The sequence below is a fragment of the Pseudorasbora parva genome, chromosome 7 (genome assembly GCF_024679245.1).
Source record: "Pseudorasbora parva isolate DD20220531a chromosome 7, ASM2467924v1, whole genome shotgun sequence".
Taxonomy (NCBI): Eukaryota; Metazoa; Chordata; class Actinopteri; order Cypriniformes; family Gobionidae; genus Pseudorasbora; species Pseudorasbora parva.
This window is the reverse complement of record NC_090178.1, coordinates 51,270,738-51,298,532: the sequence shown is the minus strand read 5'-3', so window position 1 is coordinate 51,298,532 and position 27,795 is coordinate 51,270,738. Positions and strand designations below refer to the sequence as shown.

The window sequence follows — 27,795 nt, the reverse complement described above, 5'->3', positions numbered from 1 at the left end:
CCGTCATGCACCTGAAAGGCAAGAATGGTGACCTTCTGTGTTATCATCATCAACGGGCTGAAAACAAGAGGAGACCAAGTCAGTTAAAAAGATTTTTGTGTTCCTTCAATTGGCAGACAGACTCGTGAACAGAGTTCAGCGAGGCTCAGTGGAGGTCAGAGACATTAGGCAGAGACATTAATTACATAAATTTCATATTTTGGTGAACTAACCCTTTACAATAGTGCAGTGACTCCAGTGGTTCTTAGACGCAAAATAGATTGTTGAATAAAGTGGTTATTTGTGTGTGTTTGCGCACTAAAGTATTCTCATCTCTTCAACACATTAAGGCTGAACCAATGGAGCATCATTGGCTAATATATATATAACTTTTAAAGAAGAAAAACACTCATCAACTGACTGTCAAAGCTGCTACAGAAATGACTTTCGACTATGAGGACCTTGATATACTGCAAAAAATGCTCTTCTTACCCAGTAATTTTGTCTTGTTTCTAATTAATTTACCAGCAGCCATATCACCCTGTAGCCCAAGACTGGTTTCCCACTGAAGCTAAGCAGAGCTGAGCCTGGTCAGTACCTGGATGGGAGACCAACTGGGAAAACCAGGTAGCTGCTGGTAGAGGTGTTAGTGAGGCTAGCAAGGGGCGCTCAACCTGTTGTCTGTGTGGGTCCTAACACCCCAGTATAGTGATGGTGTTAGTGAGGCCAGCAGGGGGCGCTCACCCTGTGGTCTGTGTGGGTCCTAACGCCCCAGTATAGTGATGGTGTTAGTGAGGCCAGCAGGGGGCGCTCAACCTGGGGTCTGTGTGGGTCCTAACGCCTCAGTATAGTGATGGTATTAGTGAGGCCAGCAGGGGGCGCTCAACCTGGGGTCTGTGTGGGTCCTAACGCCCCAGTATAGTGATGGTGTTAGTGAGGCCAGCAGGGGGCACTCACCCTGGGGTCTGTGTGGGTCCTAATGCCCCAGTAAAGTGATGGGGACACTATACTGTCAAAGAGCACCGTCTTTCGGATGAGATGTTAAACTGAGGTCCCGACTCTCTGTGGTCGTTAAAAATCCCAGGATGTCCTTCGATAAAGAGTAGGGGTGTAACCCCGGCATCCTGGCCAAATTTGCCCATTGGCCCCTGTCCATCATGGCCTCCTAATAATCCCCATATCCTGATTGGCTTCATCACTCGGTCTCCTCTCCACCAATCAGCTGGTGTGTGGTGAGCGTTCTGGAGCAATATGGCTGCCGTCGCATCATCCAGGTGGATGCTGCACATTGGTGGTGGTTTAGGAGATTCCCCCTTCCATGTAAAGCGCTTTGAGTGCCTAGAAAAGCGCTATATAAATATAACAAAATATTATTATTATTATTATTATTAATTTAAACAGAAAACAAGATTATTTTTCTTACCCCATTGGCAGATTATTTAGCTTATTTTAACCAAAAACTCAAAAACAAAAAATGTTTCGTAATGTAAGAATTGTTAGATATTTTGACTAGAAACACGACAAAAATACTACGTAAGAAAAGCATTTTTTGCAGTGCTAAATGTGACACAGATCTTTGCATTTTTTTAGCTGACCTCAGCCGTGTGATTTTAGGTACAAGTAGTCTGTTATTTTTTAGTGATACTTGTCAATAAAACAAGTACACAAAACAGTGATTCAAATATCAATTTAATAAAGCCTATGATGACTGATGCGTTTCTTGACTTCATGCCGCCGGCTCTTTTATGCAGTTTTTGTTTTCTGTTTACATTTCATTCTGTAATTAAATTTACTTTGAACGTCAGCCAGTTCCAACACAAGGGATTAATTACAATTACATTTAAAGAGCAGAAAGAGACGTGACCGGGACATTAACAGCCGAAGGCATTGCTGCATGTTACCTCTGTTTATCCAAAGGGTGTGTACAGAAACCTCAGCTGAGGTAAACTAACCTAACTGGTCGATAAGAAAGTCAAGCTGCGGGGAGTGGCACATCACAGAAATCACAGCATTTGAGTGGATAACTATCATGTTTTATACTGTCATGTTAACTGGTGAGAGCAGTCGACTGCAGAAGAGGTAAAGGACTGGATCATAGGACAGTGCATTGTTCATGATCATAAGGACACAACACATATAAATAAAATGTCCTCACCCTGAGAAATCTGTGGACAGGACACCATAGTCGAATATGAAGGCCCTGCTCACTTGGCAAAGCGTGAGGTATCCGAGCGAGGCGATCAGAGTGTATCTGTAATGAGAAGACATATGAACAGCTCTTCTGAGGAGTGTGTGAGAATGCTGGACTTATAGACTGCATTTACACCATTAGTTCCATTAGTACAGCTGGGGCCATTTTAATGTCGTGATTAGGGATGTGGAGCCGATCAGACAATTTTGCAGCTATACAGTACATACACCGATCGGGCACTGGCCCCCCTGACCCGTCTCTGATGGACTCCACTAGACCCCTGAAGGTGTGCTATGGTATATGGCGCCAATATGTTAGCAGCAGATCCTTTAAGTCCTGTAAGTTGTGAGGTGGGGCCTCCATGAATTGGACATGTTTGTTCAGCTCATCCCACAGATGCTCTGGATTGAGATCTGGGGAATCTGGAGGCCGAGTCGACGCCTCAAACTGGTTGTTGTGCTCCTCAAACCATTCCTGAAGCATTTGTGCTTTGTGTCAGGAGCATTATCCTGCTGGAAGAGCCACAGCCACCAGAATACCGTTTCCATCAAAGGCTGAACATGGTCTCAGCAATGCTTAGGTAGGTGGAGCGTGTCAAAGTAACATCCACATGGATGGAGGACCCAAGGTTTCCCAGCAGAACATTGGCCAAAGCATCACACTGCCTCCACCGGCTCGCCTTCTTCCCATAGTGCATCCTGGGGTCATGTGTTCCCCAGGTAAGCCACACACACCCGGCCATCCACGTCCCCTATGCCGCCCCATACGCCTCAAACTGAGCTGCTCTGTGTATTCTGACAGCTTTCTATCAGAACCAGCATTAACTTCTGGAGCAGTTTGAGCTCCAGTAGCTCGTCTGTTTGATCGGACCCCACGGGCCAGCCTTCGCTCCCCACGTGCATCAATGAGCCTTGGCCACCCATGACCCTGTGGCCGGTTCTCCACTGTTCCTTCCTTGGAGCACTTTTGATAGATACTGACCACTGCAGACCGGGAACAGCCCACAAGAGCTGCAGTTTTGGAGATGCTCTGACCCAGTCGTCTAGCCATCACAACTTGGTCCTGTCAAACTCGCTCAAATCCTTGCTTGCTATATATGCCAATTTTCCTGCTTCTAACACATAAACTTTGAGGACAAAATGTTCACTTACTGCCTAATATATCCCACCCACTAACAGGTGATGAAGAGATCATCAGTGTTATTCACTTCACTGGTCATGATATTATGCCTGATCGACTCTGTAGTTATAGATGTCCATACTTTACATTTGAGCTCCTGAGAAACTATCTGCACGTCTCCGTCTACACTGGATTGATTTTTTTCACTGTAATGTAGTTAACATTGCAACAAGCACTAGGAAAAAAGATCTCTGATTGAGAATCATTTCGGCAGACACTCAATATTTAATGACTTAGATCGGATTGGGGCTAAAAAAGTGTGACCTGGACATCACTAGCTGTAATGTTGGCATTATGATCTTAACCCTGAGCGTGCGGTAAGCACTGGTCACTCGCGGATGGGAGGCTTTAGTGCTTCACCTTGATTATTCTACTTTAGAAAGAGAAGTATTTTTTTCACTGCGTATTGTACAAACATAAAAAACATTGTATACTATGTAAAATAAATAGAAATGCAATGTTTAAATGTAATTCCAGTTCATTAAATGTTTTTAATCGTAAATATAATTCTACCAGAAAGACTCGGGAGATATAATGATGGATGAAGTATACATTTATTGACAGCACAGCAAGCATAATAATGTTTTGGCGTAGCCCAGTTTTAGAGCCCCTTCCATAGTTTATAATCCGAGGGTAGCGGATCAACATATCCCTGCCTGAAGCAGCCGACCCCCCCCCCCCCCCCCCGATATATATATATATATACAGTTCCTTCACCTAAAATTAGCATATTGTGATAAAGTTCATTATTTTCCATAATGTAATGATAAAAATTAAACTTTCATATATTTTAGATTCATTGCACTCCAACTGAAATATTTCAGGTCTTTTATTGATTTAATACTGATGATTTTGGCATACAGCTCATGAAAACCCAAAAATCTCAAAAAATTAGCATATCATGAAAAGGTTTCTGTAAATGAGTTATTAACCTAATCATCTGAATCAACTAATTAACTCTAAACACCTGCAAAAGATTCCTGAGGCTTTTAAAAACTCCCAGCCTGGTTCATTACTCAAAACCGCAATTATGGGTCAGACTGCCAACCTGACTGCTGTCCAGAAGGCCATCATTGACGAGAGGGGAAGACACAGAAAGACATTTCTGAACGAATAGGCTGTTCCCAGAGTGCTGTATCAAGGCACCTCAGTGGGAAGTCTGTGGGAAGGAAAACATGTGGCAAAAAAACGCTGCACAACGAGAAGAGGTGAGCGGACCCTGAGGAAGATTGTGGAGAAGGACCGATTCCAGACCTTGGGGGACCTGCGGAAACAGTGGACTGAGTCTGGAGTAGAAACATCCAGAGCCGCCGTGCACAGGCGTGTGCAGGAAATGGGCTACAGGTGCCGCATTCCCCAGGTCAAGACACTTTTGGGCTACAGAGAAGCAGCACTGGACTGGTGCTCAGTGGTCCAAAGTACTTTAATCGGATGAAAGCAAATTTTGCATGTCATTCAGAAATCAAGGTGCCAGAGGCTGGAGGAAGACTGGGGAGAAGGAAATGCCCAAATGCCTGAAATCCGGAGTCAAGTCCCCACAGTCAGTGATGGTCTGGGGTGCCATGTTAGCTGCTGGTGTTGGTCCACTGTGTTTTATCAAGGGCAGGGTCAATGCAGCTCGCTTTCAGGAGATTTTGGAGCACTTCATGCCATCTGCTGAAAAGCTTTATGGAGATGAATATTTGGTTTTTCAGCACGACCTGGCACCTGCTCACAGTGCCAAAACCACTGGTAAATGGTTTAATCAACATTGTATTACTGTGCTCAATTGGCCTGCCAACTCTCCTGACCTGAACCCCATAGAGAATCTGTGGGATATTGTGAAGAGAAAGTTGAGAGTTGAAAGACCCAACACTCTGGATGATCTTAAGGCCGCTATCAAAGCATCCTGGGCCTCCATAACACCTCAACAGTGCCACAGGCCGATCTCCTCCATGCCACGCCGCATTGAAGCAGTCATTTCTGCAAAAGGATTCCTGACCAAGTATTGAGTGCATAACTGAACAGAATTATTTGAAGGTTGACTTCTTTTTTATTAAAAACACTTTTCTTTTCTTTTTTAACCTTTATTATTTTTTTCTTTTAAACCTTACGTTGACAGCATAGACAGGCCTCGATAGGCCGACAGATATAACCACATTAGGCCAGACTTAGACAGGCCCTGAGAGGCCGACAGATATAACAACGTTAGGCCAGACGTAGACAGGCATCGATAGGCCGACAGATATAGCCACGTTAGGCCAGACATAGACAGGCCTCGATAGCCCGACAGATATAGCCACGTTAGGCCAGACATAGACAGGCCTCGATAGGCCGACAGAAATAGCCACGTTAGGCCAGACGTAGACAGGCCTCCATAGGCCGACAGATATAGCCATGTTAGGCCAGACGTAGACAGGCCTCGATAGGCTAACAGATATAGCCACGTTAGGCCAGACATAGACATACCTCGATAGGCCCGACAGATATAACCACATTAGGCCAGACGTAGACAGGCCCTGATAGGCTGACAGATATAACCACGTTAGGCCAGACAGGCATCGATAGGCCGACAGATATAGCCACGTTAGGCCAGACGTAGACAGGCCTCGATAGGCCGACAGATATAACCACTTTAGGCCAGACGTAGACAGGCCTCGATAGGCCGACAGATATAGCCATGTTAGGCCAGACGAAGACAGGCTTCGATAGGCCGACAGATATAGCCACGTTAGGCCAGATGTAGACAGGCCTCGATAGGCCAACAGATATAGCCACGTTAGGCCAGACGTAGACAGGCCTCAATAGGCCGACAGATATAGCCACGTTAGGCCAGACGTAGACAGGCCTTGATAGGCCGACAGATATAGCCACGTTAGGCCAGACGTAGACAGGCCTTGATAGGCCGACAGATATAGCCACGTTAGGCCAGACGTAGACAGGCCTCGATAGGCCGACAGATATAGCCATGTTAGGCCAGACGTAGACAGGCCTTGATAGGCCGACAGATATAGCCACGTTAGGCCAGACGTAGACAGACCTCGATAGGCTAACAGATATAGCCACGCAATTATTTGAAGGTTGACTTCTTTTTTATTAAAAACACTTTTCTTTTCTTTTTTAACCTTTATTATTTTTTTCTTTTAAACCTTACGTTGACAGCATAGACAGGCCTCGATAGGCCGACAGATATAACCACATTAGGCCAGACTTAGACAGGCCCTGAGAGGCCGACAGATATAACAACGTTAGGCCAGACGTAGACAGGCATCGATAGGCCGACAGATATAGCCACGTTAGGCCAGACATAGACAGGCCTCGATAGCCCGACAGATATAGCCACGTTAGGCCAGACATAGACAGGCCTCGATAGGCCGACAGAAATAGCCACGTTAGGCCAGACGTAGACAGGCCTCCATAGGCCGACAGATATAGCCATGTTAGGCCAGACGTAGACAGGCCTCGATAGGCTAACAGATATAGCCACGTTAGGCCAGACATAGACATACCTCGATAGGCCCGACAGATATAACCACATTAGGCCAGACGTAGACAGGCCCTGATAGGCCGACAGATATAACCACGTTAGGCCAGACAGGCATCGATAGGCCGACAGATATAGCCACGTTAGGCCAGACGTAGACAGGCCTCGATAGGCCGACAGATATAACCACTTTAGGCCAGACGTAGACAGGCCTCGATAGGCCGACAGATATAGCCATGTTAGGCCAGACAAAGACAGGCTTCGATAGGCCGACAGATATAGCCACGTTAGGCCAGATGTAGACAGGCCTCGATAGGCCAACAGATATAGCCACGTTAGGCCAGACGTAGACAGGCCTCAATAGGCCGACAGATATAGCCACGTTAGGCCAGACGTAGACAGGCCTTGATAGGCCGACAGATATAGCCACGTTAGGCCAGACGTAGACAGGCCTTGATAGGCCGACAGATATAGCCACGTTAGGCCAGACGTAGACAGGCCTCGATAGGCCGACAGATATAGCCACGTTAGGCCAGACGTAGACAGGCCTTGATAGGCCGACAGATATAGCCACGTTAGGCCAGACGTAGACAGACCTCGATAGGCTAACAGATATAGCCACGTTAGGCCAGACATAGACATACCTCGACAGGCCCGACAGATATAACCACATTAGGCCAGACGTAGACAGGCCCTGATAGGCCGACAGATATAACCACGTTAGGCCAGACGTAGACAGGCATCGATAGGCCGACAGATATAGCCACGTTAGGCCAGACATAGACAGGCCTCGATAGGCCGACAGATATAGCCACGTTAGGCCAGACATAGACAGGCCTCGATAGGCCGACAGATATAGCCACGTTAGGCCAGACGTAGACAGGCCTCGATAGGCCGACAGATATAGCCACGTTAGGCCAGATGAAGACAGGCTTCGATAGGCCGACAGATATAGCCACGTTAGGCCAGACGTAGACAGGCCTCGATAAGCCAACAGATATAGCCACGTTAGGCCAGACGTAGACAGGCCTCAATAGGCCGACAGATATAGCCACGTTAGGCCAGACGAAGACAGGCTCCGATAGGCCGACAGATATAGCCACGTTAGGCCAGACGTAGACAGGCTTCGATAGGCTAACAGATATAGCCACGTTAGGCCAGACATAGACATACCTCGATAGGCCCGACAGATATAACCACATTAGGCCAGACGTAGACAGGCCCTGATAGGCCGACAGATATAACCACATTAGGCCAGACGTAGACAGGCCCTGATAGGCCGACAGATATAACCACGTTAGGCCAGACGTAGACAGGCATCGATAGGCCGACAGATATAGCCACGTTAGGCCAGACATAGACAGGCCTCGATAGGCCGACACATATAGCCACGTTAGGCCAGACGTAGACAGGCCTCGATAGGCCGACAGATATAACCAAGTTAGGCCAGACGTAGACAGGCCTCGATAGGCCGACAGATATAGCCACGTTAGGCCAGACGAAGACAGGCTTCGATAGGCCGACAGATATAGCCACGTTAGGCCAGACGTAGACAGGCCTCGATAGGCCAACAGATATAGCCACGTTAGGCCAGACGTAGACAGGCCTCAATAGGCCGACAGATATAGCCACGTTAGGCCAGACGTAGACAGGCCTTGATAGACCGACAGATATAGCCACGTTAGGCCAGACGTAGACAGGCCTTGATAGGCCGACAGATATAGCCACGTTAGGCCAGACGTAGACAGGCCTTGATGGGCCGACAGATATAGCCACGTTAGGCCAGACGTAGACAGGCCTTGATAGGCCGACAGACATAGCCACGTTAGGCCAGACGTAGACAGGCCTTGATAGGCCGACAGACATAGCCACGTTAGGCCAGACGTAGACAGGCCTTGATAGGCCGACAGATATAGCCACGTTAGGCCAGACGTAGACAGGCCTCGATAGGCCGACAGATATAACCACGTTAGGCCAGACGTAGACAGGCCTCAATAGGCCAACAGATATATCCACTTTAACAGAGAAACAGAGAGAGTGCGTCAGCAATAACATTGCAATGGCCGGGTATGTGTTCAGCTTTAAAGATGAAGTTAAAAATAATGGATTGCCAAATTAACCATCTCAAAAAAGTCATAATCGAATGACAAGATGATCTGCCTTTGTTAATGATGACGACTGTGGCTTCGTTATCGCAGAGCATTGTGATACGTTTACGTGACCACTCTGAGCCCCAGATGACGCTGGCTATGGCTATAGGATATATCTCGTAAAGCGCGGATGAAACAGAGTCTGATGCTGTTTTGGGAAAATCGTTAGGCCATTTTTCTGCGAACCATTGCCCTTGGAAGAACCCCCCGAACCCAATAGAAGGGGCCACATCGGTGAATAAATTAAGTTGGAGCGATGATTCAAAATCAAAATTGTAAAAAAAAGAAATACCGTTCCAATTGTTAAGCAATCTTTTCCAGAATTGAATGTCGGACAAGCAGCCTTTGTCTAGTTGGATTTGATTGCTTAACTTTTCCAGGGAATGGGCCAGAGTTAACAACTGTGAGATGAAAGCCCTGCCTTGAGGAATTATTCTCATGGCGAAATTTAAGTGACCGAGTAGCAAGAGAAAAATCACGCTTTGATATAGAATATAACGAGGGAAAAGATTCCAAGAACAACCTGAGCCTTGCAAGCTTTTCGGGGGAAAAGGGAAGCTTGCATAAGAACGGAATCAAGAGAACTCCCAAGAAATTCTAGAGAAGTAGAGGGTCCCAAGGTTTTCTGGCAGAGAAGGGAATGCCGACATAACTAAGATATGTTTGAGTATGCCTATAACAGAAGATTGGGGAGATGGCAGGAGGACAAAATTGAGGAGTTACGGCAAAGTTAATGGCTGGATTCAGGCCATTGGAGGTCGCAGCAGAGTGTTTGAATTTTGACATCCTTGATTCCAGGCATTTGACGGTTTGGGAGAGGCTTTGAACCACTTGGAGGAGTTGAGTTTTAACTCCGTCGGGATCGGTGATATCCGGATGAACGGGTGCCCGAGCTTTCAGTGTAATTCTTTTACCGGGATGAGGTGACGAGGACTTCACTGCTCTATTCCCATCGGCTTGTTTTGAGTGGCCAGACACTGAAGGAGTCGCGATATCAGAGACAGACTCAGGTGGATTACCCAGAGTATTTTGAGCGAGAAGCATGAGATCTTCTCTGGACAGACCTTGGCTGATAGGGATGCCGGCTGATTCCAGAGTACTGTACATGTCCTTCATAGACCACGTTACCCATGACAAGTCACGGCGTTGAAGGCGAGTCTGAGTAATCGCAGCTGATTGGGGTATCGTTGGACATTGTGGTTTAGCAGTGAATTCGCAAGTGTTGTCGCATCAGCATCTGCAAACTCAAACATGTGTAAGTATGACCTTTATACAGAAAATATGAAGACGTGATTGGATAGAGATTAAGTTAATCAGTGACGAAGTGATTAAGTCTTCCTGCAGACCTTAAGCTGAAGCTTCCATTTATTTAAAACTTGACCAGTGGGTTGAAAGAAGACCAAGTGAAAGTATAAGCAAGGCATTTGTACATGTGTCAAACGAGTGAAAATGTGATTACATAAATGCTAGGGGTGTAACGGTTCACAAAATTCACGGTTCGGTTCGATACGATACACTGGTGTCACGGTTCGGTTCGGTACGGTTCGGTTCGATACGATACACTGGTGTCACGGTTCGGTTCGGTACGGTTCGGTATGTTTTAGATACAGCAAAAATAAAAAATTGGCAGATAAATTACCTTTTTTATTATTATTTTATTAAAACTAACAAAGTATGAATTTTTTTTTTTTTTTTTTTTTTTTACATTGAACAATGATGGAGCTATACTTTACCCATCTTCTATGTAGTTACAGTAATAAGACATTAGCTCTTTACATTAGCGTGTGCGGTGCGTGTTGTGTTGCGTGTGCGTTGCAGGAGCCCCCCTGTAGTGCTTTCACATATGCTGCGTTTGCAGTCCGCAACTGATCCGCTGTTGCACACCACAAACACAGCATTGATTCATTAGTTTTTATTAAAATCCAAAAGTTTTTACTGAACATGCCTCGTCAGAATTCCAATTCTCTTTGTTTACTCTTTAATAGAAGTCAGGTTATGCAGGCTACTACATTTAAACAACATTTTATTAAATTCATTTATTCATATTTATATACTTTAGATTTAGCTCACACAAGTGGCAAAACATTTAAACACAGGTTATAGCCTTAAATCACAAACATTTTAAATTAGAAACTTACAATAGTCTATTCAAAAACAGCCGACTCTCGTCTTTTCTTTCGTTTTTAAACCCTTTTAAAAGAAATTCTGCAGGTCAAAAAGAACTTTGCTTTCCACCTCAGAGAAAGGACGAGTGCTCTCCATTATGGCACTTTTTTTTTTAACCTAAATGCCAGGTAAGGTGTCATTTTGTTGCTTTACTTGAGAAAAAAAAGCCATGTGTTGACTTTGAAACAAGAGTATATTTTAAATGATAGGCATCTGTGGTGAAATTACTAGATTTTCGCGTCAGTACATGTTTATTTTAATGCGAACAATGTTCTATCACTTTAATGCAGCAACGCAGCGCAGCAAAAAATAGACTCGGTACGAAAACGATCCGTGCACTGCTGCAGACGCAACGCTCCTGGAACGGACTGACGGACAGCATCCGCGTGCAGTGTGAAAGCTGTCATCCGTTAACACGGGGACGGGAAAAAATACGCACCGCACACGCACTGCAGACGGAGTATGTGTGAAACGGGCGTTAGGTCTCATATCCGCGGCTATAAATGGACCACTCGCCGCGGTGATGTCTTTTGCCATTTGAAAGAGTTGGAAATGTCTGTCTAAATGCTGCGGGGATAGTTTGTGGGATAGTTTGTGGCTGTTTCTCCTTTTTATCGTCTTGTTGTCGGCGTAAATGAGTTGAATGACATGACGTGAATTATTCCCGCTGCTGTACCATCAGCAAATGCGACATACCGTTGTTTTTTAATCAATCACTCTTGCCAACACCATCATAGCTTACAAAGAATCCAAAGTTCACCCAAACACCAGACCGGATGGTTATTGGAGGATCTTCTATTTCTAGTTTGCGTTCTGGTTAAACGCAATAGCCATTTTGCCACGAGCATTCAGCGCGTAGCCTACTGAGTAAGCGAGCACCTGACTGAGCAGCCTAAAACATATTTGGTGTTTTTTTTTCTTTCACTTCGGCGGTGTCAGGGGCATTGCCTGTTATGTCGTTTTGGTTATTGGGCTACCTTGTTGAATGCATATTATTATATTTCACACACTTTTTTATTTCCAAATCTAATTAATTAGTCCAAGAACCGTTCGGTACATAATGCGTACCGCGTACCGAACCGAAAGCCTCGTACCGAACGGTTCAATACGAATACGCGTATCGTTACACCCCTAATAAACGCTATATAATATTTTGGATATGAAATGCTATGGTAGTAATGCCACCCTGTAAACTTAAAAAAACAATATACAATAAATACAATAATTATTTAAAAAATAATTATTTAAAATTATATAAATTGATTCTTAAGTTAGTAAATAAAAATAATTATGCTGCTCACCTGTGAATATTGTGGACACTGGCAGAGATCAATATACCATAACATCCCAACACCAGGATGAAGACATGCACTGCATACCTGCCACAGCGAGAACAGGCCATCAGAGAACACACTTACACTTACAGTTTTTCTCCGTCACTTTGGTACATTTCTCAGATCAGAAATGAAATTCTCAAAACTACCTGTTTAATTCTCACATCATTGTGTCACTTGTGCACATCAGAAAAGCAGTTTCTCATTTCTTTGAACAAGTTGCAAATGCTTTGGTACATCCATGCCAATGATTATGTCCAAATCTCAGCTGTTTCCTACATTATCAGTTGCTTCTGTAATGTTGATCAGAATGTATTATATTGGGTCTCTGTTGAATAGTCTCACCCCCACAACATTTAGGCACAATCTCAAAGCATAAGTCTTTATACATGACAAAATGGTTGAACAAGTTATCATAATATGTCAAGCATATTTCTATACTTTCTATATTTCCATTAGACTTTTTTCTAAATCAGTTATTCAGTGCTGTCTTTTCATTTCTGTATCTCAATGACATATTCTTTCAATAAAATACAGTACAAACAGTAAGAGTGTAAAATTGAATGTTTTCTATTATCTTGTAATTCCACTCACACACACACTAAGATGTAACTTATAATTGACAATACTTGTCATCAAAACTTTAGCCGTAATTTCCATCAGAACATCCCTCCACAGTAAACTGTTATATTGACAACATGACTAAACAATCTGACTGTGTGATCCGTACACAAGGACACGAGGACTCGTCATTCTGATGACACTGACATGTTCATTGACACAGATATTTCCTTCTGAGAGATGAACTGAGGATTTTGAGGAAGAGAGCGGCTTTCGCAGGTTATCCGTGGTGTTCTGCTATTTGTACAAATTGTTTTGAGAAATGCACTTACTGTTTTGCAAATTGTGAGTTTGATTCGAGAAATGTACCAAAGCGACTGAGAAAAACTGTAAAATATGCAGAGAGACAGACAGATAGAAATATAGACAGACAGACAGACAAATTGAAAGAAAGACAGACAGAAAGACAAATAGACAGACAGAGAGAAACACAGACAGACAGACAGACAGACAAACAGAGAGAAACACAGACAGACAGACAGACAGACAGAGAGAAACACAGACAGACAGACAGGCAGACAGACAGAGAGAAACACAGACAGACAGACAGACAGATAGACAGACAGAGAGAAAAACAGACAGACAGACAGATAGACAGACAGACATATAGACAGACAGACAGATAGACATATAGACAGACAAACAGATAGATAGACAGAGAAAAACAGATAGATAGATAGATAGATAGATAGATAGATAGATAGATAGATAGATAGATAGATAGATAGATAGATAGATAGATAGATAGATAGATAGATAGATAGATAGATTCTAAAAAATGCTGGGTTAAAAACAACCCAAGTTGGGTTGAAAATGCACCGACCCAACAATTGAGTTGTTTTAACCCAATGGTTGAGTTGTTTTAACCCAGTGGTTGAGTTGTTTTAACCCAATGGTTGAGTTGTTTTAACCCAGTGGTTGAGTTGTTTTAACCCAATGGTTGAGTTGTTTTAACCCAATGGTTGAGTTGTTTTAACCCAGTCGTTGGGTTAAATGTTGCTTAAGACAACCCAATTGCTGGGTAAGAACAACTCAACCATTGGGTTAAAACAACCCAATTGTTGGGTCGGTGCATTTTCAACCCAACTTGGGTTGTTTTTAACCCAGCATTTTTTAGAGTGTAGATAGATAGATAGATAGATAGATAGATAGATAGATAGATAGATAGATAGATAGATAGATAGATAGATAGATAGATAGATAGAGAGAGAGACGGACGGACGGACGGACGGACGGACGGACGGACGGACATACGGACGGACGGACGGATGGACGGAAGGAGAGAGAGAGGGGGACGGACGGACGGACGGACGGATAGATAGATAGATAGATAGATAGATAGATAGATAGATAGATAGATAGATAGATAGATAGATAGACAAACAGAAGGACGGAAGGACACACAGAGACAGACACAAAGAAACAGACACAGAGACACTCAGACAGACAGACAAACACACACACAGAAAGACAGACACTCAAACAGACATTCAGACAGCTAGACAGAGAGACACTCAGACAAAGAGACCGACAGACGGACAGAGAGACAGACAGGGCTGGTCTGAAAGTCTGACCCAAGTGTGGTGGTGTCTCACTTACCAGCCAAAGCAAAAGATGGCGATTGCAGCTCCAAAGATAACAGCGACAGCATGTCGAACCTCAGCGGTGAAGCGCTGAGGGCTGAGGAAGAGACGAAACCAGAAAGCAAGCGCTAGTCCAAAAACCTGGCAGGCAATGAAATTCACCTGAAGAAGAGAGAAACACAGCTCAAAATGGTTCATATGCAATAAAACCAAGGGGGTAATCTAGAGCTCGGAAAGCGTACCACCCATAGGGGGGCCATTACTAACCAAGCCATCTCCTGCTGTTAGCATCCCATTGACTCCCATTCATTTCTGCGTCCCTTTGACAGTGAATTAGTAGGTTTCAATAGTTGCTTTGCACAGTGTGTGACATTTTATGTCATTGGCATTGGCAATGACATTTTATGTCATTAGCATTTTATGGCATTCTAACCCCCCTGTTCTCATTGATGAGGTGCTGGGACAGGCATTCTAACCCCCCTGTTCTCATTGATGAGGTGTTGGGACAGGCATTCTAACCCCCCTGTCCTCATTGATGAGGTGTTGGGACAGGCATTCTAACCCCCCTGTTCTCATTGATGAGGTGTTGGGACAGGCATTCTAACCCCCCTGTTCTCATTGATGAGGTGTTGGGACAGGAATTCTAACCCCCCTGTCCTCATTGATGAGGAGTTGGGACAGGCATTCTAACCCCCCTGTTCTCATTGATGAGGTGTTGGGACAGGCATTCTAACCCCCCTGTTCTCATTGATGAGGTGTTGGGACAGGAATTCTAACCCCCCTGTCCTCATTGATGAGGTGTTGGGATAGGCATTCTAACCCCCCTGTTCTCATTGATGAGGAGTTGGGACAGGCATTCTAACCCCCCTGTCCTCATGGATGAGGTGTTGGGACAGGCTTTCTAACCGCCCTGTCCTCATGGATGAGGTGTTGGGACAGGCATTCTAACCCCCCTTTTCTCATTGATGAGGTGTTGGGACAGGCATTCTACCCCCCTGTTCTCATCGATGAGGTGTTGGGACAGGCATTCTAAGCCCCCTGTCCTCATTGATGAGGTTTTGGGACAGGCATTCTAACCCCACTGTCCTCATTGATGAGGTGTTGGGACAGGTATTCTAACCCCCCTGTTCTCATGGATGAGGTGTTGGGACAGGCATTCTAACCCCCCTGTTCTCATTGATGAGGTGTTGGGACAGGCATTCTTACCCCCCTGTTCTCATTGATGAGGTATTGGGACAGGCATTCTAACCCCCCTGTCCTCATTGATGAGGTGTTGGGACAGGCATTCTTACCCCCCTGTTCTCATTGATGAGGTATTGGGACAGGCATTCTAACCCCCCTGTCCTCATTGATGAGGAGTTGGGACAGGCATTCTAACCCCCCTGTTCTCATTGATGAGGTATAGGGACAGGCATTCTAACCCCACTGTTCTCATTGATGAGGTGTTGGGACAGGCATTCTAACCCCCCTGTTCTCATTGATGAGGTGTTGGGACAGGCATTCTAACCCCCTGTCCTCATTGATGAGGAGTTGGGACAGGCATTCTAACCCCCCTGTTCTCATTGATGAGGTGTTGGGACAGGCATTCTACCCCCCTGTTCTCATTGATGAGGTGTTGGGACAGGCATTCTACCCCCCTGTCCTCATTGATGAGGTGTTGGGACAGCCATTCTACCCCCCTGTTCTCATTGATGAGGAGTTGGGACAGGCATTCTAACCCCCCTGTCCTCATGGATGAGGTGTTGGGACAGGCTTTCTAACCGCCCTGTCCTCATGGATGAGGTGTTGGGACAGGCATTCTAACCCCCCTTTTCTCATTGATGAGGTGTTGGGACAGGCATTCTACCCCCCTGTTCTCATCGATGAGGTGTTGGGACAGGCATTCTAAGCCCCCTGTCCTCATTGATGAGGTTTTGGGACAGGCATTCTAACCCCACTGTCCTCATTGATGAGGTGTTGGGACAGGTATTCTAACCCCCCTGTTCTCATGGATGAGGTGTTGGGACAGGCATTCTAACCCCCCTGTTCTCATTGATGAGGTGTTGGGACAGGCATTCTTACCCCCCTGTTCTCATTGATGAGGTATTGGGACAGGCATTCTAACCCCCCTGTCCTCATTGATGAGGTGTTGGGACAGGCATTCTTACCCCCCTGTTCTCATTGATGAGGTATTGGGACAGGCATTCTAACCCCCCTGTCCTCATTGATGAGGAGTTGGGACAGGCATTCTAACCCCCCTGTTCTCATTGATGAGGTATAGGGACAGGCATTCTAACCCCACTGTTCTCATTGATGAGGTGTTGGGACAGGCATTCTAACCCCCCTGTTCTCATTGATGAGGTGTTGGGACAGGCATTCTAACCCCCTGTCCTCATTGATGAGGAGTTGGGACAGGCATTCTAACCCCCCTGTTCTCATTGATGAGGTGTTGGGACAGGCATTCTACCCCCTGTTCTCATTGATGAGGTGTTGGGACAGGCATTCTACCCCCCTGTCCTCATTGATGAGGTGTTGGGACAGCCATTCTACCCCCCTGTCCTCATTGATGAGGTGTTGGGACAGGCATTCTAAACCCCCTGTTCTCATTGATGATGTGTTGGGACAGGCATTCTACCCCCCTGTCCTCATTGATGAGGTGTTGGGACAGGCATTCTAAACCCCCTGTTCTCATTGATGATGTGTTGGGACAGGCATTCTACCCCCCTGTCCTCATTGATGAGGTGTTGGGACAGGCATTCTACCCCCCTGTCCTCATTGATGATGTGTTGGGACAGGCATTCTACCCCCCTGTCCTCATTGATGAGGTGTTGGGACAGGCATTCTAAACCCCCTGTTCTCATTGATGAGGTGTTGGGACAGGCATTCTAAACCCCCTGTTCTCATTGATGAGGTGTTGGGACAGGCATTCTACCCCCCTGTCCTCATTGATGATGTGTTGGGACAGGCATTCTAACCCCCCTGTTCTCATTGATGAGGTGCTGGGACAGGCATTGTAACCCCCCTGTTCTCATTGATGAGGTGTTGGGACAGGCATTCTAACCCCCCTGTTCTCATTGATGAGGTGTTGGGACAGGCATTCTACCCCCCTGTCCTCATTGATGAGGTGTTGGGACAGGCATTCTACCCCCCTGTTCTCTTTGATGAGGTGTTGGGACAGGCATTCTAACCACCCTGTTCTCATTGATGAGGTGCTGGGACAGGCATTCTAACCCCCCTGTCCTCATTGATGAGGTGTTGGGACAGGCATTCTAACCCCCCTGTTCTCATTGATGAGGTGTTGGGACAGGCATTCTAACCCCCCTGTTCTCATTGATCAGGTGTTGGGACAGGCATTCTAACCACCCTGTTCTCATTGATGAGGTGTTGGGACAGGCATTCTAACCCCCCTGTCCTCATTGATGAGGTGTTGGGACAGGCATTCTAACCCCACTGTTCTCATTGATGAGGTGTTGGGACAGGCATTCTAACCCCCCCTGTTCTCATTGATGAGGTGTTGGGACAGGCATTCTAACCCCCTGTCCTCATTGATGAGGTGTTGGGACAGGCATTCTAACCCCACTGTTCTCACTGATGAGGTGTTGGGACAGGCATTCTAACCCCACTGTTCTCATTGATGAGGTGTTGGGACAGGCATTCTAACCCCCTGTCCTAATTGATGAGGTGTTGGGACAGGCATTCTAACCCCACTGTCCTCATTGATGAGGTGTTGGGACAGGCATTCTAACCCCCCTGTTCTCATTGATGAGGAGTTGGGACAGGCATTCTAACCCCACTGTTCTCATTGATGAGGTGTTGGGACAGGCATTCTAACCCCACTGTTCTCATTGATGAGGTGTTGGGACAGGCATTCTAACCCCCCTGTTCTCATTGATGAGGAGTTGGGACAGGCATTCTAACCCCACTGTTCTCATTGATGAGGTGTTGGGACAGGCATTCTAACCCCCTGTCCTCATTGATGAGGTGTTGGGACAGGCATTCTAACCCCCCTGTTCTCATTGATGAGGTGTTGGGACAGGCATTCTAACCCCCCTGTTCTCATTGATGAGGTGTTGGGACAGGCATTCTAACCCCCCTGTCCTAATTCGACCCCTGAGGACCATGGGTGTCGCTAGGCCCATTTTAGGGGGGCTTCAGCTTTTCTTTGTAAATTAAAAGTTATTTCTCTGCATTGTTTATTTTTGTAATGCAAATGAAACTTTTAAAATGAAACCAAGAAATTGTTTACATATTTGCTATGCAAGTTTTGTAAATGAAATCAATTATTCTGTAGGCTACATTTATTTTTGTCATGTCAATTAATTTGTAAATGAAACAATACATTGTTCTAAACATTTTTATTTATACAAGATAAGTTACGTTTAAGATGGGAAAAACTAAATACAATTTTACATTAACTGTACATAAAACAGAATGGAAGAAAGGGTTTTATGTAGACTTTTATTGAGCTGGGTGGAGACCCTGGATGGGCTGCACAATAAAGACCCTGGTATAGCCTCTGTCAGCGGGACATCATCTGGGATCAGCGCATATTTCCACCTGTCCAACAGGTTTGCAGTGTTGACTCAGTCGACAGATGCCATGTTCTGATGTTTTCAGAAAGAGTGATGAATAAATTAAATGAACTTACATCCTCAAAATCATACCATAAAATATTTTAACATGCATGTTAAAACTGTTCTATGAGCTGAACTCTGCAGTACAGCGGCCCTCTAGGACCAATGGTGCCTATCCTGGATCTTGAGACATATTTTAGTGTATTTTATTTTTAGATTCTATAATGTTCATATTTTTTAAGCAATATCAAAATCTAATATCCATGTATAAAAAGTCAGTTTTTCATTAAACTACAATATTTGCCTCTGAGAGGAAGTTTAATCTCAAATACAGAGTAAATGTATTTTGTTGCAGCATTTGTAATGTTTAGCAAACTGTGACAGCTGCCGTTGAAGAGTAACAGTAACAAACTGAACTGCCTAACAACAAAACAACTAAAGATGTTCACTTCGGTCCATTTATGTACATAATTAAGAGTATAAACTATATAAAATCACATGTTGGTTACATATTAGTCAACATTTATTGCATTTTTTTATTAGATTAGGCTACTGGAGTAAATTGACTCCCAATGCTTACGTTCCATTTATTTTTGTAATCTGGCTTTCTTTTAAAAAGTCTGACGTCGTGGCGCGCAATGAATTCTGGGGTTGGCAAGGCTGTGAAGCATCCATCCAAGTATCCTTCGTTTCACGGGAAAAGAAGGACGCATTTGAAGGCTGTATTTTAAAGGAGCCTTCGAAGGACCTTTGGAATGGGACAGCCTTGGTCGCGCCGCGGTGACGCAATCTGCTATACCTTCCACTGGAAACAAGTCTCTGTGCGTCCTTTGAAGGCCGCGTCGGCCGTGTACTTCTACGGACAAAGTCTTCAAAGGACGCAGCCCTTGAATTGGGGCACAGCTATACACTGGGTAACTGAGGATAACGAGGTGCAGGTGAATGACAAGGCACAGGTGACTGACATTACTAATTGCCTGAAACGGGAGAAACACAAGCTAATCGAAATCTCCTCATTTCGTTAAATTTCGAAGGCTGCGTCCTCCGGAGGACATGTCCTGTGTAGGATGCAGTATACGGACCTCAATCAGAATTAAACAAGACGTCCTTCGTAGGACACAGGCAGGAAGTATCACATTGCTATGCCAACAAGTTCAGCCTCGTTGCGCTCTCACGCCAGTTATATGAATTTAAATTATTTATAACTTGAAAATGACTATGAAATGTTTCTTGTCTTGGCAGCAATGTACTGTTCTAAAAGTTTAAAATGCACTAAACAGTTGTAATCCAGTTTACCACAACTATCTGTTTGAGGTAATAGAGCTTAAAAAAAACAACCAAAAAGCTTGAACTACTTAATTTAAACAATTTATATTATACATAATATTTAAAAAAAAATGACGGTTGTTAACGGAGACGCAAAGAATTGTGGGCTATCTCCAGCCGCGAAGGATACTCCTCGAACACACTCCGAATTCCAGTGAAAGAAGGACGAATTCGGAGGTCGCATTTTGAGTGTCCTTCTCACTTTTTTGAAATGAGACGGCCTTATGACGTATGCAGCCTTCAAATGCGACCTCCGGAGGACGCAGCCTTCTGAAATGAGACACAGCTACAATCTAAATCAACACAGACAAGACAGGCATACATACCAAGTTGGTAAACCATGGAATTACAAATGAAAATTATATTTCCAGCCACAAAATGACTCCAAATGTGGCTCATTGCATTGGAATTCTCTCTTTAAACCTTAATCTGTAGGCTACACTATAATATAAATATATTAGAAAAGAAAAATATTTTAAGTGCTCATTAATGGACCATAATTATTGCACAAATAGTTTTTACTACCAAAATATCTCCTCAAAATGTTCATTTCTGTACGGTTTACCTGAATAGTGAAGCTGTTGTCTATTCAATGTATTGACAGCGATGGTTTGTGTGGAACTATTGAGAGGTCCGCGACCGCGCGCACCGCAGAAAGATGAACGCAACTCTGTTATTCAAAAGCTCTGGCTTTAACTGTTATGCCACACTAAGTGCGCCAAAACGCTATATATTGTTTGAATTTCATATTTAAACTTTACAAATTGAGACCTGAACTTGAGCAACAGGGTGAACTCATTCGGAATATTCTCAAGGCATTTCAGCTCTGGTCCTGTGATGAAAAAGTAGAGAAGATTGTTGATGAAAATGAAGAAAGATTTTATCATAGTTTTTATTTTATGCAAAATTGTTTGACCTTTTTCGTTAACAATAATGCATGTTCATTTAGTCTTAGTCATCGTTTTTGGACATTTGTACAGTCTCGTCATCATCTCGTCTTAGTCATGGAAAAAAAGGTAGTTGATGAACATATTTCGTCTCGTCCTCATTGAGATTTAACCAGAATAACATGATGTTTAAGTCAGTCTAATGTAAAGGCCTTGGTGAAGTTAAATTTTCAAGATCTTGAGTTTTCCCACAAAGTTTGATGAACAGGAAACAAAGTTGTTGTAACTCGGGCATACATGTCCAATCTGCCTTAAACTTCACTTTTTTTCATTTGATAACGTCCTGACCTGAAGACTCTACATGCCAATATTCAGTTATAGTCAAAAAAGCCACCTTCTGGCAACAGGAAGTGTGGCACATAAAAATGACTACTATTTTTCTCCTATATTTACCAGTTATTACCAGCTATTACCACCAACTATTCACTGTTTTCATTCTTCATCAAATTAAGCAGCCTTACCAAACATTAAGAAATTTGGCAGATTTTAAGGTGTCTTAATTATATCCCATTCATTTAATGAAGTTTAACCTCAGTTTGCAAAGAAATCTGTAGCTTATTCTCCAAAATAGATCATTAAATGTTTCCTTGATTTTTATATATCCTAATGACAAAAAGAACTACAAAATTCGACTGCATATACGTCACTTTCACCACCACCCTAACGTAAACACAAGTAAATACATAAGACGTACAAATTCATATTTTAGGAAATCTAACATGTCTGTGATATTTGTTTATTTGTCTTGCCTCAAGCTATAATGCAAATCGATTTTTCAGATTTGCAGATTCATCTATGGTAGCTTGATATTATGATATTGACGATATATGGTTATTACCTACCACTCAAACAGTGAACTGAAGTATCATATAGATTCTGTAAAACGGTAACCAATAGACTAGGCTACTATAATGACGCTGGCTTTAAACGTGAGCATCGCAATCATTTGCCATTTGAAAAAAATAAAACCCATGAAATTATATTCATATGACATGCTGAAACATATGCCACTGTACCTGGGATGAACATTTACATTTATGCATTTAGCAGACGCTTGTATCCAAAGCGACTTACAACTCAGGAGTACAGGAAGCTATCCGTCAAGAAGAGGCAAAGTAAACACAAAACGTGCCCTAAATACCAAGATTTGTATACCGCTAAAAGTAGCAAAAACCAGAAAAGGGAAGAAGAAAAGAGAAATAGAGGAGGAAGAGGTTTTTTTTATTTATTTTTTATGATAAGATTAAGTGCTCATGGAAGAGATGAGTTTTTACCTGTCTTTTGAATGCAACAAGTGATTCTGTCGTGCGTATGGAGGACGGAAGATCGTTCCACCAACCAGGAACAATGAAAGAAAAAGTTCTGGAGAGGGATTTCATGCCTCCCTGTGATGGTACCACAAGCCTTCGCTCATTAGCTGAGCGAAGGCTTCTGGTAGGGGTGTAGACTCGTAGGAGTGAGTTGAAGTATGCGGGTGCTGAGCTTGAATATTACTTCCATATTAAAGAGACTAATAAAGTCTATATTTGATTTCTGTATTGTCTATTTTTATCTGTTATTGTAGGGCACATTGATCAGCAGTCTGTTGTTTTAATAGAGCCGGATAAATGAATTAAATCACTGAACTGAACTGGCAAGTCTCTTGTTTAAAACGTTTACAATTGTATGCTGGCTGTACATTGTTTCAAAGCAGATTTACAGACAACATCTCAAGCTCATTTCTAACCAGCCATTAATTGATCTAAATAGAGAAAATAAATAAATAAAAAATACAAAATACAAAAAATAAAAAGAGATATATATATATTTAAATTAGGAAAAAAAAAAAAAAAAAACCCTGTAGGTGTACCTGTCACCAATTTTTAAATGTTTAAGGCAAGAAAAAGAAAGGCTTTTTAACTTTTTCAATACACCCATCGAGTGCCTTGGACTACTTTTGCTTCTAGACTTAATTATCCTACACAACCAAAGAGCACCGAGATTTTACACCCTGTGCAGCACTTCTTGCATTCCTTGCTTTGACAGATTTACAGACAAATATTGCAGTATAATGTAAAATTCAAAATGTCATCATTGAACAGTTCTATTAAAATATCATATTTAAATTATGCTTCAAAATGTTTGTAATTTTCTCCCCAGCAACCCGGACAAAGGCGAGTGTTGCTAATGAAAACCCCAGAATGTGCTAGCTTTGGAGAGAGAAAGAAAACTTGAGAAACCAGTTCTCATACAGCCTGACTATCTGTCTTGAGCTGAGTTAACTAGTACAATATTGTTAGTCAATTTAAATCTAGACTAAAAACACATCTCTTTACTATGGCATACACAGAAAACAATTTTAACTTTCATTATTCAAATCAATTGACTGATTGTTAGGCTGCATTAACTAGGTCAGCCGGAACCGGGAACACTTCCCATAACACCTGATGTACTCATTACATCATCAGAAGAGTGGCATCCACACTAATGTTAGTCTCTCTGTTTATCCCGAGGTTTACTGCAGTCGGCCGGATCCAGGCCGTGTCCGGATCGGATGGTGGACCTGTGTCTGGACATGACCAGCTCATCCTGGAGTGTCTGCTGAGGCCGTGTCAATTGGTGTCTCTTCTGTATTTGCCTCACCGGCACGTCATCCTCAATAAACTCGTCTCCGGCGTGATGACTACGATCTTTCAAGAATTCATATTATTGTGTAATCGAAGCGCCATCCTAAATCAACCCGTCTCTTAGTGGATACCCAAAATTTTGAATATTACGTTCTAATGATTTCTGAGCTGTAAGGTGTCCAGAATAATAATCATCACTGTGTGTTAATAGGCCAGAGGAGAACTGAGTCTGGTTTCTCTAAGGTTTATTTTTCTCCATCATGCCCTGATGGAGTTTCGGTTCCTTTGGTCGCCTTTGGCTTGGCTTGCTCATTTGGGGACACTAACATTATGATCCAAGTTTTTCAACTAAATATACAAATAAAATTAATTAATTTGGTCCTATTTAATTCTATAAACTATAATACGGATCTGCCAACATTGTCGCTCTATGACAAATTAAAATAAGCTGATAACATCACTGTTTTCTCCAGAACGACTGCACAGTCAAATCAAAATTTGTTGCAATATAGTCCTGTTTGACACTGTGAAGCTGCTTTAAAACAATCATCATTGTAAAAGCGCTTTACAAATAAAGTTGATTGATTAGAAACGTTTTTATAGTCTACTTGTTACTGGCCAGGCAAAGAGCACACTTAATGATTGTTTACATCTTAACCCAAAAGTGTGCGTCTTTTTGGAAGTGTTCTGACAGGCTTACCTGATCCAAAGGCACGCCGACCTGGTCGCTGACCGGACTCAACCATGTGCACCCCGTGGTTTTATCCATTGTGCATGGTGTGTGTGTCTGTATCACCTCACAAACACAGCGTCGGTGCACGTCACGGCTGAGAGTATCAGAACTCCAGAAGATGAAGACACAAGCAGCAGCAAACCGAGACTGAAGAGAAGGCGGCTTGCTGGAGCTGTCAGTCAGCTGGGCGTGTGTGTGTGTGTGTGTGTAAGCTCGTTTGAGATGCACTGAAACAGGCAAGACTCTGATTGAGCGAGTCCAGACGTGATCGTGTGAATCACACGCTGGCGCTTTGCTGAAACACAATCTTAATGATGATGCTTTTATTTAATAATAATCATGATGATAATAAAGAAACCTAGCATGGAACATTCTCAGAACTTTGGCTAACATTCCCTACAAGTTTGGTTAATGTTCTGAAGAAAACATTTGAATGTAATGTTTAACAAATATTTTAAGAATGTTTTGCATAGAGATCGTGCTCAAACTGGAGTTCCAAGGTGATGGCTTTTATGGGGTGTTTTGATTGCCTGCGTAAGCTGACCACAGCCTGGAGAGTCCGTTGGCATTGGAGTTGGCCGTCCTGGCTCGATGTTCCACTGTGAAGTGGAAGTCCTGGAGCGTTGGGAACCACCGCGTCACTCTGGCGTTGGTGTCCTTAGCGCGGGCCATCCACTATAGTGGGGCGTGATCCGTCATCAGAGTGAAGCGGCGTCCCAGCAGGTAGTAGCGGAGCTCCAGGACTGCCCACTTAATGGCCAGGGCTTCCTTCTCCACCGCCACATACCTGGTTTCAGCTGGGATCAGCTTATGGCTGATGTAAGTGATGGGGTGCTCCTCACCCTCCTTGACTTGGGAGAGGAGCGCCCCGAGGCCCGTGTCGGAGGCGTCTGTCTGCAGAAGGAAGGGGCAGTTGAAGTCGGGTGCCCTCAGGACTGGCTCCGTGGTCAGTGAGGTCTTGATGACCGGGAAGATCTTTTCAAGTGCTTCATCCCACTATGAACGATAGTTGACGGGACCCACTCACTCCACGATGTTGAAAGGGCCTTGCCAGGTTGTGAGGAACTTGCACGTGGAGGTGGGGACCAGCACCAGGACTCGACCCCCTGGTTGGAACTCTCGTGACTGAGCTGCCCGGTCGTATCGTTGCTGTTGCGACTGCTGCGCCTTGGTGAGGTGTTCCCACGTCCAGGAGGCCCCTCGGCTCATGACCAAAGAGTAACTCAAAAGGGGTGAACCCCGCGGATGCTTGGGGAACTTCCTGAACCCCGAACAGGACGTAGGGGAGCATTAAGTCCCAGTCTCTCTTGTCTTCCGCTGCCACATGCCAGAGCATCTGTTTTAGGGTCTGGTTAAAGTGCTTGACGAGGCCGTCTGTCTGCGGATGGTAGACCATGGTGCGGAGCTGTTTTACCTGCAGCAGCCGACAGAGGTCAGCCATCAGCCGGGACATGAAGGGGGTCCCTTGGTCCGTCAGTATCTCTGCTGGGATGCTGACTTGGGTGCAGAGCAGGAAAAGCTTGTGGGCAATGTTTTTGGCCATTGCTTTCCTCAGTGGAACTGCCTCTGGATACCGGGTGCTGTAGTCGACGATCACCAGGATGTGTTCCTGTCCTTGGGCAGACTTGGGCAACAGCCCCACCAGGTCCATTCTGATTCGAAAGGTATTCTGATTCACTCGAAAGGTACCCCGATGATGGGAAGCGGAATGAGTGGGCTGGGGGGAAGAGCTTGTGGTGCGGTTCGTTGGCAGGTCGGACAGGCTTGACAGAAGCGCTTCACCTCTCCATCCAAACCTGGCCAGTGGAAACGGTCCCGGATGTGCTGGATGGTGTTGGCGACTCCCAGGTGACCGGCCATCGGATGGCCATGGGCTAGCTCCATTATCATCTCTGTCATCTGTTTTGGCACCACGAGAAGCTCTTTGACCTCCCCCCTCCACTGGGCGACACAGTACAACAGGCCGTTCCACACGATGAAGTGTGGGAGAGGATGGGGTGCTGGCTGATGGTCTTGGCCATCGATTGTCCCGACCTGAGCCCAACAATTCTTCAGGCGGTCATCTTCCAGCTGAGCCTTCGCGAATGAGCCCACTCCCCGGACCTGTTGAAAGACATCAAAGAAGACGTTAGGATTTTGGGAGGGGGACTCACCATCTCTCCCACTGTCCGACGCCAATAGAGCGGCCTGGGTCGCCCTCCTTCTCCGACCAAGCAGCTCTCGGCGGCGGCTCCCGGCCTGGCGGACTGGCTGGTTGGAGGTGCGGAGCAGCTCTTCAAAACCCGGCCAGTCTCGTCCGAGGAGTACAGGCAGGGGGAGGTCATTCACAACCCCACTTCAACTGGCCACGTGCCAGGGCCAGCGGAGATCGTCACACGGCGGGCCGGGACTTGGCCTCGACGAGCTCGCCGATGGTGGTTGGGTTTGTCATTCCCATCGCCCACTGGTTGGGCGGCAGTAGGGCTTGGAGCAGCCGGTCGATCGTCACTTGTTCCGCCACCTGACCCACGGTGGGTGTTCAGTCTTGCGAGCTCAGCGGCCTGGGCGTGGGCTAGGCATCGAGGCTTGAACTCCTGAATTCATGAAACAATTGGGCTGCTGATATGGACGACAGCCCGAGGCGTCCGAGTATTTCTCTTTTTAGTGAAATTTTATTCATGGAAAGCCCCTTGAGATGCAACATCTCGTTTTCCAAGAACATACAACAGATACAGTACACTCAATCGAATACAAAACAAACAAAACATTACAAGAAAAATCTGCTCAAAATTCCCCCTTACCCTCCCAGAACCATTTCAGAGTCTGCAGGGTATACAAATGTTTACAAAGACAGCTGTTTCAGGAACCATAACAATTACAAAAAACTGACAATCAGCTTACAAAACAAGATATTTCGAGGAACCATTACAATTAGAAACATTTACAATCAGTTTTCAAATAGTTTACCAACAAAGTTCTAAAGGA

The 27,795-nt window shown here is 44.6% G+C and overlaps 1 protein-coding gene across 1 annotated transcript in view; it reads right to left on the bottom strand.

Moving 5' to 3' along the window:
- The window catches only part of LOC137083960 (lysophospholipid acyltransferase 1-like), a 54,260-nt gene extending 28,757 nt beyond the window's left edge, over positions 1–25,503 (bottom strand). Inside the window, exons 1-6 of the mRNA XM_067449892.1 lie at positions 25,376–25,503; positions 24,799–24,925; positions 14,683–14,828; positions 12,430–12,507; positions 2,135–2,230; positions 2–57 (exon numbers count right to left, since the gene is read on the bottom strand). Coding sequence (XP_067305993.1) covers positions 2–57; positions 2,135–2,230; positions 12,430–12,507; positions 14,683–14,828; positions 24,799–24,925; positions 25,376–25,503 — 631 coding nt within the window. The remainder of the gene's footprint in view (position 1; positions 58–2,134; positions 2,231–12,429; positions 12,508–14,682; positions 14,829–24,798; positions 24,926–25,375) is intronic.
- Positions 25,504–27,795: the final 2,292 nt, after the last annotated feature.